The 16,669-nt window shown below is 36.5% G+C and overlaps 1 protein-coding gene across 4 annotated transcripts in view; it reads left to right on the top strand.

Annotated features, from left to right (window-relative positions):
* Positions 1-16,669, top strand: part of SLC30A7 (solute carrier family 30 member 7) — a 26,951-nt gene extending 10,282 nt beyond the window's left edge. For 2 of the 4 annotated variants that reach the window (NM_001008788.2, XM_046944424.1), the window contains 5 exons: positions 130-180; positions 2,132-2,267; positions 7,870-7,960; positions 8,855-9,004; positions 11,754-16,669. In NM_001008788.2, the coding sequence (NP_001008788.1) occupies positions 130-180; positions 2,132-2,267; positions 7,870-7,960; positions 8,855-9,004; positions 11,754-11,801 (476 nt within the window). In that variant the 3' untranslated portion in view covers positions 11,802-16,669. The remainder of the gene's footprint in view (positions 1-129; positions 181-2,131; positions 2,268-7,869; positions 7,961-8,854; positions 9,005-11,753) is intronic. The other 2 variants (XM_046944423.1, XM_015290612.4) reach the window with 1 other exon arrangement.

Raw genomic sequence — 16,669 nt, 5'->3', positions numbered from 1 at the left:
GCAAAAGGTATTCATTGTGAGCAGCTTGTCTGTGCAAGACATGTCAGAAAGGAAGACCATAACAGAATATACCACTAGAAGAGAGCGTTTGTGTAGGTTAATATGCCACTATGAATATTATCTTCACAGATGACCATTGTCTTGAGGGGATGACTGGTTCTAGCAAGCAGATCTTACAAGGTATGATGAGAATAAATACAGTGCTTTATTTGTTTAATCCTATTCTGCCTGTGACTGTTCATTACACATCTATTTCAGAGGGTGCCTCTGGATAAATGCTACCTTTTTCTTACTTTGTAAAGTCTCCTTCCATGTTTGAACAAATGAGTGCATACCCTGTGTATGGCTAGGCACGGAGACGTTCACTGAACTATAAACACAATGCTGTGTCAACGCAGCTTAAAAGGGAGGTTGCAGAAGCTGGGGTTCAGTTTCTGTACTGTCAAGATGCTGAAAAATCAAAGAATAAAAAATGAGGGAAGAGTGGTTAAAAGCAGAAACTGAAGATGTAATGTACATCCTAGAAACTGAAAAAGTGCTATTATTAAGATAGACTGTATTTGAAAAATGCAGATCAGTATAATAATTTCTGCAGGGTACCAGAGTTTTAAACTTAAATTTCATCAATTGCTTGAAGGAGAATTGGAGTCGATAATTTCCCGAGAGCTAGAGAATATAAACTATTGATTATGTCATTTTTGAACTTCTGATTTTTATTTTTAAGTGCTCAAAAATTAGACGGAAAGAATTGTACTGTGTAATTATCTGACAAATCCAGATGTATGTTCTGTGTTATTTTATTGAGTGGTTTCCTGGCTTCTTTGTAGTCCTTCCAAGGGAACATTTTCCACTTCTTCCAGTGCTTATATCTTCACCATTGTGTGTATATATACTTCAAGACAGATATGAGAAGACTGATCTACTGACTTCCAAGTGAAAGGCATGTTTTAACTGAATCATGATTAAAAAAGAGTACTTCAACTTTTCAGTATTCTTCTGAGTTCGCTCTGTCCACCACCCAAGCAACCACCTCCCCTTCCCTGCAGCAATGATGGCGAGAAGATCAAAAGAGTACAGACAAGAAATATGTTTGGAATGTGATATAGACAATTTAATAAAGAAAAAAAATAGGAAACAAAGTTTGGTACAAAGGCAATCACTTGCTGTCTCCCAGCCAACAACTGCTTTTGAAAGATTCTGTTTAGTTATTGAGCATGATATTTCATAGAATGGAACATATCTCTGGCTGGTCTGGGTCAGCTGTCCTGGCTGTGTCCCCTTCCAGCATTATGCTGAGCCCCTGCCTGCTTGCATGGGGGCAGAGTGAGAAACAGAGAAGGCCTTGATGCTGTATAAGGATCATTCAGCAATAGCTAAAATGTTGGTAAGTAACAAACAGTCACAAACCTGATGCCTGGCACTCTGTGGGCTGCTATGAAGGGAATTATCTACAGGCCCAGCACAAAGAAGGCTTAAGAAAACTGGTAGAATGCTCATTTATTGTTGTGAGTTATTTTTTGTGAGGGCGGAATATCATGGTCCTGATAAATATATTCAGCAAGCTGTTTCTGAATGACTATTCCTGTTATTGCCAGCAGGGAGCGCCAAAGACTGATTTTTGACTAGCTGCAAAGTTTGATTCCTCCTCTTTACCTTGTGCGTTCTTCAAAATAACAGTGAACTTGTACATTTCTGCAGTAAATAAGTAATTCTCAAAATCACTTGTCTTCAGTCTCTTTGCTAAGCAGCTTCTACTGTCAATGAAACAAGCATCTTTCAAAGCCTTACTGGTCTATTTTTGTTGATATGAATTTCTTTGCTATAATGTAGGTGAGTACTGAATGAAAAATGTTAGCTGTAGCTCACTGCAGAAGTTGATAGGCATGCCGTGAAATACCCCTTCATGCTATGTGCAGAAGATAATATAATTTCTGCAAGTGCTTTATATTGTAAGGATATATTGAAACCCTGTGATTGCTCTTTATGTATTTGACCAAAAATTGATGCAGAACGTAACAAGTATAAATCATGTTACCTATGTCTTGCAACTCTCCTTCTCAAAGAATCTTTGAAATAATTCAATTAGCTTTAAGAATACCAAGCTAAATTGATGTTAATTAATCTCTTACAGGTGTATTTCTACACATTGTTGCAGACACACTTGGAAGTATTGGTGTAATCATATCTGCTATATTGATGCAGAACTATGGTCTAATGATAGCAGATCCTATTTGTTCAATGCTGATAGCATTACTTATAGGAGTAAGGTAAGTGTTGATATCTGGTAGTCTTTTTAATGCTAGTTACAGTAGCACAAATTACAGCTCAGAAGAACAGGTTTATCTGTTATGCTTGTGTTTTACAATGCTTGCTTTTATTCTGAGTAGCACGTTATCTCTGTTCTGTGTGCTTGTCTTGGTGTGTTCTTAAATAAGTTGCCTTGTTTTTCCTTTTCTACAGCTACTGCTTTTGCTCCTAAATCTGCAAGTTTTAACACTGTAGGCACAGTAATACAATAGTGTTCTTCAGGTTCAAACTGTAGAACTCTTCCTTTCTGTATTTAGTATGCACTTATGTAAGCCAATGTACTCTAGTAAATGGAGCAGAATGGCTTCAGTGCAGCAGAGCTGAGCTTGCTGGCACAGGATATGCCCTTGTCCCTGATGAATCAAGACTGATACTTTTTTTTTTCCGTGGAGAAAACTGTTTTTCTTTGTACTCTGAGACATCCTTATCCCTTTTAAGACTTAGTGGAAATGCTTCAAGTAGTTCCTTGCTTTCCCTATTGTTGCTTACCGAGATCACTGCAAACATGAAGCAATTTGAATGAGTTTGGAGAAGCAAACATTTTATTCGTTGATGATGTTACTGGGATATTTCTGGCAACTGTTCAAACGGTGGCACAGGGCAGAGTGCCACAAGTCCAGGTAGGACGTAACTGAAGACCTTTGTCTCTTCACCCATGGTAAATATCATCTGATTAACTGCAGCTACATGCTTAAGTTTTTACCATATATGGCATGTTTGTACCATATGCATGGCAGCGTTCACAGAATTATTGATGTGAATCTCCCTATTTATCAGAGTAGGCCATTGTTCTTCAGTTGCTAAATGCCCACAGAAATCCACATCACTATTAAATTACTGCATTAATATAAGTTTAATAGATTGTCTTAAATTTCCTGTAATTTTATAAAGGACAAATTATTAAAAATTCAATTTTGTAAATGAAAAAGTCCATTATGTGACTGAGGTTCGCCTAGAATTGGAAAGAAAATGTGCAAGTTGCCATGGGGAAGGAAGCTACTGCTGAATTAATGGTTGGATAGAACACTGTTTTCCATACCCTTTGTTTTTTAAGGGTGTACCTTTGTGTACAGCAAAGCAGATTTGGAGTGTTGATCAGAAGGTACCATATGAATGAGAGGAGTTTTTTGTTGCATTCATACAGAGGTTGGCAGAAGGCTGAAACTTCCATAATAGAGGTTTTATAATAAAGCTATTAATAGGTCTTGTAGCGTTGTTAGGAAGGGCTTATGAGGTCTGTGTTCCATGTTAAAAAGGCTGGAAAATTCCACTGTTTGATGTGTCCTTTGACCTGATATCAGACTTGATGTTTGACTTGGGCTGTTCATCCACAACTCTGTAAACGATCTCTAGGATTACTGTGCAAATCTCAGTGCAGTTGTATTCAGTCAGTAGAAGCAAATCTGCATTTCTTTCAGACCGGCACATTTTGACACAGCAGTGGAGCAAAGTCTAATTGCAGATTTTATTTCTCAAGCAGTCTAACAGACTTGATTACCGATGACTTTGTTTGAAGTGCACTAAACAAGGTGGTCAGGATGGCTTGTAGTTTCAGATTAATGTTTTGAGAGCTTGAGCCAACCTTTGTTTTATTTTAGTAGTTTTCATTTACACTCCAGGATATAAAACCATTGTTTATTCTACCTTATTCTTCACTATGCTGTGCATGATGTCTTCTAGAATTGATTCAGAAGGTTTTTCAGATTTTACTAAGATGAACTTCTGTTGTAGTAGTAGGGGCCCAACTGATTATTGCCAGGATATATAATACTTTTGTCCTTACCTTTTTCAAGTCATCTAAATCTAATTTAGAAAAAATATTATACTGAAATCTTGTGGAATTTAAAAGTGAGGGGGAAAAATGTTTGGAAAAGACTTGAAGCTGATAGTTGCAAGAGCTGTCTCTAGCTTTTTGTTTCTTAATAAGATAGACTAGGTAGACTTGGCAACACTTCCCTTACTGCTGTTAATAACACTTCAGATTGGAAAAGTAAATATTAAACTTGTGATCTTTGCTTTGAATAAAGCCTTCATCCTAGTTAAAATTTGCCATGGCCTAATAAGAAAAATTTGGAAATACGTTCCCAGTCCTGGCTCTGCACGTGTGGGTGGTGACTAGAAATAAATGATTTTGAAATCCAGCTGTAGACTTTCAGCTACAGTACTTCAAGAGCCATAGGTGGTCTTGGGTCTTAGCAGTGTTTATCTTCCACACACACACACACACACACACACACACACACACACACACAAACAAAAACAACAACAACAAAAAAAATCTCAAGAATCCTGTGTATTTTGTAGTGCTGAGAGCATTAAATGAGTTTCCTGTTTGTGATCTGACGACAATAACTATAAGGGGTACTTGACTCTTCAGTTGCTTTCAGTCTTGCTGTTAAAGACTATGCTGGTGCCAGTCTTGCTAAATGTGCTTAGAAAAGCAGTGGCAGAAACTGAATTGGGCTGGAACAGCTGTGATGCAAGTCAGTCAAGATGGTAATGCTTTCATACTTCATTGTTAATCAAGCAGTGTGGAATAGTGGCAAGGTGAATTTATCAGATTTGTGCAATTGGTTCTTGCCTGTGTTAAATCGTATCACTTCCTATGTAACAGTATGTGAAAGTGTAACGTGCTTTCTTACTGTTCACTCATTTTGTACACACCAGCCACCTACAAAAGCTATTGTAACTCTCTCTATCCTGAGAGTTAGAGCTTCTTTCAGGTTCCATTCTTATAAAATAATGTGATATTTTAGATTCAAGTCTTGGTAACAAGAGACAATTGGAAAAATGTATCTGCTTTAGTAGCAATGCTTATACACCTCCTGTGCATGAAAAAAGTGGCAGGGGGAGTAGGAATGCAAAAGTTGCTGGAGAAGCAGCTCCACGTATTTCACACTAATGACAAATGGAATTCTGGGTTTTAATCAAAGGCTTTCTACTGCAATACTATGCATGAGACAGTGGAGTATCAAAGACTCCAGAAAAATAGATTCTGTAGTTTGTCATTTTAGTTTTGTTTACAGTGAAAGGTTACCTGGTGAGAGAAAGTGTACCTTTACATGTAGATATGCGTATGACCTTGTGCACTCTAACAGTGTTTGTGAGACTGCATCCCATCATTGTTGCTGTCTTCTGGCCTTTTCAGCTTTGCAAGAGATAAACGTCTTCCTAATTAAATGAGAAAGTATTTCACCTATAAAGTATCAAGCAACTCCCTGATTTGCCTGTATTTCTAAGATGATGATGTTTAATTAAACACTCTGCTTTGGGGTTTCTCATTAACTCTTAAGTGTAATTCATGCAGCATTATTTTCAGAACCTTGTTCAGGAAATTTTTCTTGATGCATTAGTGTGGAACCATTACGAAGTCTAGAATGGGTGAAGTCTTGTCAGCAGGAAGACCCTCTTTTAAACTGTACCACCTATACAGTGGATTGTCTTTGACCATTCACCTCTTTGTTACAATAGTTGACTCTGAGTGACTGATTTCAATGTGCTGCTTAAAACCGCTCCCCATTTCCTGGCAAGAAGAGACAGTGTTTGTGCTTCTGCACACCATGTTGATTGCACAGACCCAGGTTTTCAGAATGAAGCAGATAGTAAGTTTAAATACATCTTCAGCAGAACTGCTCATTAATGAGGTTTTAGCTTCATCTTTTCAATGTATATCCTCTTCCAGAATGTATTAACCAATTTCACTGACCAAATCCTTTTTTGGAATGGGTTAATATGCCTCACCTGCTACTCTTAAGTTCCTGTAGGCTGTATCCAGATCTTCTGCTTGCTAATTCTTTTCCATTCCATCAGATAATGCACATCAGTTTATGAAATAATGTAAATGTATGCAAATCAGACATATTTTGGCTAGATTCTTTTATGGGTATTTTTTTTCACCCTTATTCGTCTTTTTCAGTAAATGGGAAAGCTCCTAATTCTCCATTCCTTCAGTCCTCCCTCTGGTAGAAAAATAAGCGGTGTGTCTGAATTTTAAGTCTTTGGATGCGTATGTTAGAAGCATATTGTTAAAGTTACAGGAATGGAGTCAGTATTCAAAAGTCTTAGTTTGCGTTCAGAACTCCTGTGTTGATCCTTCAAGGCTTATATTAAGAAGCTTTTTTAACTAGTGAGTCAAACTGAAAACAATTCAGCAATTGATTTTTTGGAAGCTCCAGCTTCCTTTGATGTTATTTAGTGAGACGGTATGATTGATAAGAGACTCTTTCCCTATATATCTGTTAACTCCAATTAAGGTTCTTTTAGACAGATTGACAGCTAACATATTTCTAAATTTTTGTCTTAGTGATAAGCTCAGTTTTAAGTATCTCCCGTCTGCCCCTAATTGCTACTTCCTAGTTTTGAACTGATGCAGTAGCAGCACAATTGTATGAGGCCACATGGAGTATGTCAGGCAGTGAATTTGACTGGAATAATAGGTTTATTTCCAGAGAGGCTTTAATGTTAGGATGCTTATTTTCCCTGTGGTTCATTATACAAGAGCCATGCAACCTCTGACTCCTTTCTGCCATAGCTAAGGGTTATCCAAAGAGTGAGCTGAGCAGTGGAAGCTGCATATGCTGGCACTGCTTGAAGACAGAAATGGAACCTGTTGTTCTGCTTACTCCAGCCATGATGCCAGTATTAGACACTAAAATTCAGCTTTTGGCTTCTTAAATTTATCATTGCTTCTGCTGTAGAGAGTTAAGTGACTTGCATGCTCTTGAAATTAGATTACTATTTAAGTTTTGAGATTGGGCTATAGATGGTTGTCATAATCTTAAATTTTAGCATGTTTTACTGAGCCAAGCATGATAGACTGCTCCTAAACAAAAATCAACATACTGTATACTTATTAAGTGTAAACTTGCAGTGATAGAATTGGAATATGAACTTACTGGTAGCATGGGGCTTTAAAAAAAAAAAAAGATTAATTGTCTTTTTAGTTTGCTGATTAAGCAAGACCGTGCAGTAAAGAGGGAACCTCTAATTGCTTCCAAATGTTAAATCTTTGAGGTCAGATGAGACCTTGCACTTAGTTCATGTCAAGAATATGCTAAGTATTCTGTTTCTGACAAAATATCTTTGGTATAGCTGGACTGGTGCATACTAATTTTGTTTTATGATCTTGTTATTATTTTAGTTCATAAGAAAGATATGTCTTAAACCAGACACAAAAGAAAAACAGTTCCAGTTGCATATTTTTATGGTTGCTTGTGAGTGATAGGCCATTGAAGTAGGTTTTGGTTTAAGCTATGCTTATCAGCTACTTTGTCATATATGTTTAAGACACTTAAATTTCATCCCAAATCCCACAGTTAAACCAATTATTTTTTGATGACTGATTGTCTCTGGGTAATTTGAGGGAGAAGTTAGCTTGCCTTTGGTGTGACACCATTAGAATTTATCTATTCTTTTATTATCTGTGGCAGGTTTTCATGATAAACTTCTCATCTTCTGGTCAAGCAACTAAAGAACTATTTAAGAGCACTAAGGAATGTTATTTTACTTTGTTCTGCAACTTCTGAAAATGTCATAGTAGCTAAATTCCCTTTTTCTTTATAGTATTGTTCCACTTCTAAAAGAATCCATTGGAATTTTGATGCAGCGAACTCCTCCATCTCTGGAAAATGCCCTGCCTCAGTGCTATCAGAGGGTAAGCTCTTACTTTGGCCATTTTTGTATATGAGAATCCTCAGCCATACATGAGGATGTTATATATTCTTTTCTAGTAAAGCCTGTGAAAGGTTCTCTAGATTGTAGAAATGAAGATGCCAGATAAATTATTTTTCTGAAATTTTAAATATTATGTAGCTTAACTTCAACTTGTGCTATGTTAGGTTACAAAAAGAGATCCTGAAGCTTTTCCTCACAGTCATTTGTGCTGCTTGTGCATGATGTTGTTCTTTTGTTCAGGGTAGTTTCTCTCTCTCAAAATCTAGATCTCTCAAAATCTAGATCCGTCTTTACTAAATTGAGGTAAAATAACATTGACAATTGTGTGTAAGGAGGTTAATCTGGATTTGATTTGTCCTGTTACTCCTGGCTGATTTACCTTATGTGTCATAATCTGAGCATGTGAAGCACCTTTGCAAACTTACGAAGTACACTGTATTAATGTGCTTGCAGAATGAGTGTCATTGTATCTCAAAAAGTTATGGATTTATAATGACCACCTAGAATTGGAAGACGAATTGTTTTGATGGAACAAACTTAAGCCCTCACAAAATATTTAGAGGCATATTAATACATTTCTATTAATAGCTAGAATCTCTACTTTTTTAATAGGAAAATTACTCCATTTGCAGAAATTACTGTTGGAATTTGAGAAGGGATTCAACAAAATACATTATTTTTCTCTCTTGAACACCACTGTTTCCAGAAATGGTTTCAATAAAATATTTGTACAGTGTACAAGTAGCAAGATAGAGAATTATGACCCATACATAGAATCTGCTTTCAATTCTTTACAATCATAAAGACTGTAATAAGGAATTTAAGCCCATGTATTTTCAGGGGGAAAAAAGAATAAAGTTGCTTTTATGTTTAGGTGCAGCAGTTGCAAGGAGTTTACAGTTTACATGATCCACACTTCTGGACCCTCTGTACTGACGTTTACATAGGGACTTTGAAATTATTAGTAGCTCCTGATGCTGATGGAAGGTGGATTCTAAGCCAGACTCACAATATTTTTACTCAGGTATGTATCTCATCAGCAAAGTTACCTGACGTGACACTACAACTCTTGTTAAGAAAAAGTTTTCTTTTTTTGGTATCATTGTAACTGTTGAAAAGCTTCTCTTCTCCAGCTGTGAAGGACAATTTCAGAATTCCTTGTAGTGTAGGTGGAATTTCTATACCTCCCTGCATTAACTGTTAATGCCATGTAATGGAAATAAGAGCAGTAATATTCTGAGGTGTTGAAACCTGTATATTTGAGTAAATGTGAGGAACCAAGAAAATAAATGTCTTCCCTCGAGAGAGCTTCTGACCACAGACTGGACCTAGTTTAAGAATCATTTTTCTTTGCATGTTATGCTGTTTTTCAGTAACATATATGCTGTGATGATCACTGATTAAAATGTAACCATTAATTGTCGTGTTTTGTAAGATCAGTGTATTTCCCTGTTTCCCTATAGAATAATATATTTGTTTTTACATAGAGATGTATTTGATAGCATTTATAGTTGGTATGAAGTTGGTATGGAATTCTTGTGAACACCTGACACTTTATTAGAAGATAGGAGTTCTATTAAGAAGACCAAAATCGTAGAAACTTGAGTAAACATTTTCTGTTGCTTCCTTATACTTTCAAATCATTAAACACTTAGTTTGGCTGCCTATTCCAGCGTAGCTGCAGGACACGAATGGCTTACAGGGATTATCTAGAGTCCATTGAGATAAAATAGAGAATTCTCCAGCAAGAGAACTTTGTCAGGAGCAAAGGTGGTAACTTATGCCATCCAGGGGCAATATCTTGATTTTTATTTCTGTTGTTGCAGGACTATATTTATGAAAAAATGCATAGATATTTCAATTTTCTTCCTCTAATTCTGAGTAATGGAGCTTTCAGTAGCTGAAAGGGAGATGGATATTCCTGTTTATAACCAGTGTTTTATGCAATAAAATAAATATTGTCGGCTAAATGGTAATACTTTGAGGATACATAAATTACTAATTTGTCGAAGTCAGCTGGATAGTCAAGAAGGGAGCTTCTGATCAGTTGCATGTAATACTCTAAATAAAAAATACCTTTATATACAGTTCAGTGCTTGCATAAATCTTTTGAAAGCTTTATGCAGCAGGGAAAGCATTTGCACATGCTCACATGCATGTTCCTTCTCTCGCTCTAAATGTTGTACTGGTCAATTGTGTTGTCAGTACATGTGTGTGGTGAATTGTTTATGCATCTGGTAAGTGCCTATTTTATCCTAATAGTCAGGAACTTCATGAAACTTTTTTTCTCTAAGAAAGTGACTTTGCCCACAGAAGCTATGGATGCCCCATCCCTGGAGGCATTCAAGGCCAAGTTGGATGGGGTCCTGGGCAGCCTGATCTAGTGGGTGGCAACCAGCCCGTGGCAGGGGGGTTGGAACTAGATGGGCTGTAAGATCTCTTCCAACCTAAACCATTCTATTATTCTATGACTTGTTTTATTTTTTATTATTTTATTATCTTTATTACATTTCTCCTCTATTAAAACTTACAGAATGGATCGTTTAGGGATTTGCATGCATCTAGCATACTCAGTTTCAGCACTTTCAGGGGAAATGCCACTGAAGCTTACAAATATTCTAAAATCTAATTTTATTCATAAAGTTGGGTCATTCTTAGATATTCCATTATATACTGCTCTAGATTATGAATCAGGTACAAATTCGTCTGTATGGCTTTCTCTATGTACTTTGAGATTGTTAAGGGATAGTTTCTGGGAAGGACTATGCAGAATATTCTGTCATGTATACTCAAAGCTGATTTTACATCTCAAGTCACCAAAGGATTGCACTTTCCTAGTGACTCATTCACTCTTCCACTATCTTGTAGCTTTGCAGTTTTAGAGCTGTGTATCTTGGAAGTGAAGTGGGGGAGCAAGGTCTGTTGCTCTTTTTACCTGACTTATGGCAATGAGTTTGAGCAAGTAGATTTTTCTCTTCAATAATATTGGCCTTCATAAGTTTTGATATAACTGCTGATTGTTTTTGCAGCTCAGCTGAGCTAAAAACAAGTTGAAGATGTTTGAGGACAGTCTGATCTTCAGTAGTGTTCAACCTAGTGTTTCAAGGTCGCTCTGTGACCATCACAGCACTTGCTTGACACGGGTTAAAATGAATTAATAAATTATTTTTATGTTGTTTTTATTGATGGTAAAACTAAATGAGTCAATCTAAGTCTAGTTTAATAGAATTTCTGAGGAAATAGATGTTCTGGAGTCATTTGCATACCTATACCAAAATCTCTCGTGTCATCTCACATCAAGTCAATTCATTGTAGCAAGTGTTGTGTCTTGCTAGAATCTTAGAAGAGTAGAGCTGGTTCAAACCACAAGTCCTGTGTTATAGTCTTGTGCTTTTGCTCCATTTCAGTCTTAGAGCTCTGTAAGCAGCTTATTTTCAGGCAGTTAAACTTGTACAGGAGAAAATTTGTGCAGCTTCTTTATGTGACAGTTATTTAGGATAAATGCTAGTGTTAATATGTACTTAACACCTAACACCTCTTTACTACATAAAGAACCATGTGTTTCAAGCAGTGCTCTCTAAAAAATGTATGGGTTTCAAAATTGGCAGGTATCTCAACAAATGTTTTGCTGAATGTGGAAGCTGAGTTAGAGAAAATGAGGATTGAGACTTTTTGTAGGGCAGCTTACTGATGTGAACAGTTTATCAGGACAGTTAAATTGCTTTGGCTTTATTGTTTGGTGTTTTTTTTTAATCTCTTTCTCTTTTCCATAGGCAGGAGTAAGACAGCTTTACATACAAATTGATGTTGCAGCCATGTAGTGAGCTTCTGAAATTGTGCTGTTGGACCAAAGTTTTCTGTACTGTAATGATATAAAAGAAGACACTTCCCAGGACAGAGCCTGCCTCTACCACTGGCCTGGAATTGACTGAATAGACTTCTGTCTTTGGGTTATGGATGAAGTTGACTTCTGAGGAGTAAATATAGAATGAATGTTATGGACTTTGGGTCTTGTCTTTTTGTGGCCCCCTAAACTTGTAAGTTTTTGAAGGTTTTTTTACTTACTACATTTGTTCCAATAGGAAACTAAAATTGTGGTACTGGAAACCCTGTAACATCTACAGTAAAGCTGCTGAAACCACTGCTCATTCTCATAAAACCAGTGTTATCAAAAATTGGAAACTTGTTTTGTACATAATGTCACAATGGCTGACATGCTTCAATATAATTATATGTTTGTACAATTGTTTGTACTTTGCAAACTTAATCAACCAAACCATATTGGGTTTTCAAAGTGCCTTTTATATCATGAGAGGTATTTGCCAGCATAAATATGAAGCATCGAAGGGTTTTATTACTTCTACAAATCTATCTTGTATACAGTCTGATTATTTACTAGTGATGTATGTGGGGACTTTGTATACTTGCGTAACTGTAGATGTTAGACTTCCCTTATTACTGCATTGTACCAAACAGGAAAAAATTCTGAAGGTAAAAGGCAAAGCCATTGTGAAGAAATTTCCAAAACAAGGTGGGTATTTTCTTGCATATAGCTTGCAGAAACTATTTTAGTCAAGGATTTAGATATAACTCCTATTCTTAGTCTCTTCATACTGTTGAGAGTAATGAGATATAATGTGGTGCTATCCATGTTCATAGTCACCCAAAAAACAGGCAGCTGAGGGAACTGTTTCCATGGTTGATGGAAACAATGCATGAAGCTTTTTTTTTATTTTCCAAACTGTGAGAGCAAACAAAATTACACCCCTGTCTTTGTGAAAGTCTAAATCTCTTCAATTTTAACAGCTTTTAGTAATTCTTGTTAAAATGATTGGTGAGGTAACTTTCGCCTTTCCAAATACTGAAGATGTGTTCCTGGTGGTTATACCTGAAATGGAAATAAAGACTACTTTTCCTGTTATTCAAGGTTATGCTTTTCCAGGATGAAAAGTCATGTTTCTTTCTACTATCTCACTGTAGCCTTTTGTATTTTCATTGGAAAAAAACATTCTCAATGGAGTAAGTTATTTGTTTTTTCCAGATACATTAGTTGTATTTTGTAGTCATTTTATGCTTTCCAATCTGAACATTGTTTTCAACAACAATCTGCTATACTTGATATTACAGATAATTCCACTATGCTGTTGCAGTTAAATTTTAAATTAGTAAGAGAAGGTTTTGTAGGAAGACATTATACTTCACATGTGGAGAGAGAAACAAGACAGTCGTTTGTCTTGTAAATCATAGTCATTACTGCCAGTTATAGATTTTAAGTACTCTTCAGGTACCTGATACAGAGTGGTATGGCACTCAACACCTGTAGAAGCCAGCAGTGTCTCTGTAGTAAGTGCTAGGCATTGGGAAAGTACTGAAGGTTTCTTTGCAGAAATTGTTTGTTTACCACTGATGATACTAAATTCATGATAAAAGGAAGTTTCTGGCACTTATTCTGTTGCTCCTATATAGCATCTGAACTTTGATCTCTCTTTATGGGAAAATACTGATGGTTGCCAACTTGATAGATAGTTGATACCTGAATTCTCCTAATGGAATAAGAAATGTTGATTTTTTTTTTTTTTTTTTTTAGAAAGCTTGGGGTTATACTTCTTGATCTTGTAACTGAAAACTGGGAGTAAAAAATAACAGCCGTGAAAAGCCACATACCTCTTCTAAATTTTATGGTCCCTTCCAGTCCTCACAGCCTTCCTTATCCTTATTGTTGCTTTCTGATCTAATTCATTTCTCCGGGGGGACAGGTGCAGAGTGCCCTATTAGGCAGTTTGCACTGACCTACATCCTACCTCACTCCTCTGTCAGGCTTGCCTTGCAGGTGCTCTGCCAGCTGTGGAGGTCCTGACTGGAGGATGAAAAGTTAGATGGGGTAGGGTAGGGTGCAAGAATCTGTTGAGCAAATTTGATTGTATCAGCTGAAGATACCATTTGCCTGCATGACCACAGAAAAGGTAATTAAAAGACAGCTGGAAGTCGTCATTTTGTAGAGATGCATGTAGACTGTGGCTTGTTGTTTGACAACATAATTTCTTGATGTTGTAGTCAATGTTTAAAGGCAAGCAGTAGCCAGCTCCATTACAACTGTCATGAGCAAAGAGCTCAGTTTGATTTAAATCATCTTTATAGCAGTTCAGAGCATCTTTGGGGACTGAGTATTCCTGGACTTGCTGAAATATATTGTAGGGCTGCCCAAGTTGTAAGGCTTGGTCACTGTTTAGTTGTCTTAATGAAAAGACAACTGCTACAACTGTTGCAGATTCTCCAAGTGAGAATCTACCCAAGTGGCAGTTGGTTTTTGCGTTTTTTTTTAAAGATATGTATCTACAAAATTTTTCATTATAGGAAATTAAATGCAAAAGCCTATAAGCTGGTTATAATTAAACAATGTTCATTTTAATAGTTTTTTATCTTTTTACTGCTTGGGAGGGCTTGATTTCTAAACAGTGTACCACCTTAATTTTTAAGGATGATTTGATGTTTTCATCTTTTGTGTTTTGAGGTAATTTAGGGAGGTCAGACTCAAAATAGACTTCTAAGCCTTTTTAGCCTTTCTGACAAAGGATAAGCATTGCAAGATTCTACAAAAGACAGTAGATGGCCTGTCCCCGTAGCTAACTGCAGTTAGCTCTCCTATGTCAATAAGCAAAGACTTTTGACTGTATCAGTTCTTTTCCAGCTACTGAGGGGCTACTTGCTGAGGCCTTAGGAGAGTACAAACCATGCAGCTGGAAGTGCAGCCTTTTTTGTCTTGAATATCAAAGCTCAGTTATTCTGATTTGCTGATTATGTAGCAAATGGCTTATATGAAGTTTTGCTTTTAACACATTAATAGATATGTCATCTTGTTTAAGCAGACTTGTGTGGGTACCTGATATCCGTCAATGGATAAGTATCTGCAGATCGTCTGCCAAAACTGACTTTAATAGCAAACAGTATGGAAGTTTGAGCCAAGTTCTCAAAGTATGCTTTCCTTGCATTTTCATGTAGCTGAACCTTAATGTAGGGTTTCTGATCTAAGTGATTTTTTTTTCTGTGAAAGAAAATAGTAACTTAAAACTACATTGACCAAAGTCCAATCCTGCAAATTGCATTTTTACATGACATACAACAGAATGACATTTTACTTTGCTGAGAGCATACTGTGAAAGACTTGCCTCTGTTTCTGAAGAGTTTAAAAAAGAAAAACCTGCTCTAGAACGCCTGTGCTTAAAATGCCCTCAGCGTTGTGGTAAATGTGGCCCTTGGAGAGAGCTTGATTTGCTCAAGAGAGAAAGTGCAAGTTAAATAAATGGATCTATTTCTACATAATACTGCTTACTAAAAGTCAAGCTTAATCTCATTAATAAGAGCTGAGGACACTATTTTTACACAGAAATTGAAAATTGCTGCTACTAGTAGGATAGACCTTAGTGACTTTTAACATCATTTTTACTGCTTACTTGAATTTAAAGGTAGAGGAAGGAAAGGGTATCTGTTTTCTGTTGGTCAGTGAACCTTTTTCAGGAAGGTAAACAGACAGAAGGTGAGAGAAGCTGCCTCTGAACTGCAGTTTTCCACCCTTGAATATTTAAGCTGCATCAAATTGTGAACTTCATGGCTTTTGTCCCAGAATGAATGTAGATTTCACTTGCTGAAACCTTGATGCTTTCAAATCCTAATGTAACTCATGTAATGAGATAAGTTCAATGCCAGTTCAGAACAACAGCTTTAGTTATTGATTAGCCCTGTCCTCTTCTCCCCAGGAGCCACTGACAGCCACTTTCTATGACTGTTGAGTACCCCATTCCTCTGAAGTGTGTTTATAAGAGTAATTTATAAGGGGATTTAATTTTTTTAAAATTTCTCTGATCCCGTACACGTGTTCAGTGGTTAATTCATCCTGTACACTTTTAGCAAAATCCCTATCTGCAACTTGCTGGAATTCCCTTTTGGATTTCTCTCCCCATTCAGGCTTTTTTTGAAGTAACCATATATGTTGGGACTTCATTGGCCAGAGACTGCTACAGTATGGAAAGATGTCGGTTATTCTATTCTTGTCTCTGGTATGTGAAGACTGCATTTCACTATGTGCAAATATTGGTTAATCTATCTGTCTGTTTCAGTGAGCCAGAAAAGGTTCCTGCCCATGTGAAAACCTGGCAGAAATAATGTGTAGAAGGAGTTGTGTATTTCATTTTCCATGAAATTTCCATGGAAATTTCCATGTGCATTGAAGTCTTTCTCTCATGCCTGTGCTAGGATCTTTAACAGAGTTAAATGACTTGCTTCTGTACTGCGGCTGACGTGTGGAATAATGTGAATGAAGAATCTGACAAAATCATTCTGGGTAGCATAAAACATTGCTTGCATACAGCATATTGCTTGCCTTTAACTTTAAACTACAAGAATTCTTTGGAATGAGCTTAAATTGAATAGTACAATATAAAAATACCTGTAAAGAAAATCTAAATGATAACACAAGGCAGCTCACTAAAATTCTGAAGATTCTATATGATTTTGTTCTGGAATGCTGATGTAGTAGCTTAGCCATGACTTGTCCCAAGTGCAATATTAGAAATTTTTAATGTAATCTTTTCTACTTGAATACAGTCTATACAAAATGTTAAATGTCCTATGTTGCTGAGAAGATATGGGATCAGATTTCTTTCCAATAAATCTTGAGTTTAAAAAAAAAAAA

Source organism: Gallus gallus, chromosome 8, assembly GCF_016699485.2.
Source record: "Gallus gallus isolate bGalGal1 chromosome 8, bGalGal1.mat.broiler.GRCg7b, whole genome shotgun sequence".
Classification (NCBI taxonomy): domain Eukaryota; kingdom Metazoa; phylum Chordata; class Aves; order Galliformes; family Phasianidae; genus Gallus; species Gallus gallus.
Note: the sequence above shows the minus strand (reverse complement) of the source record. Positions and strands in the feature narration are given on the sequence as shown.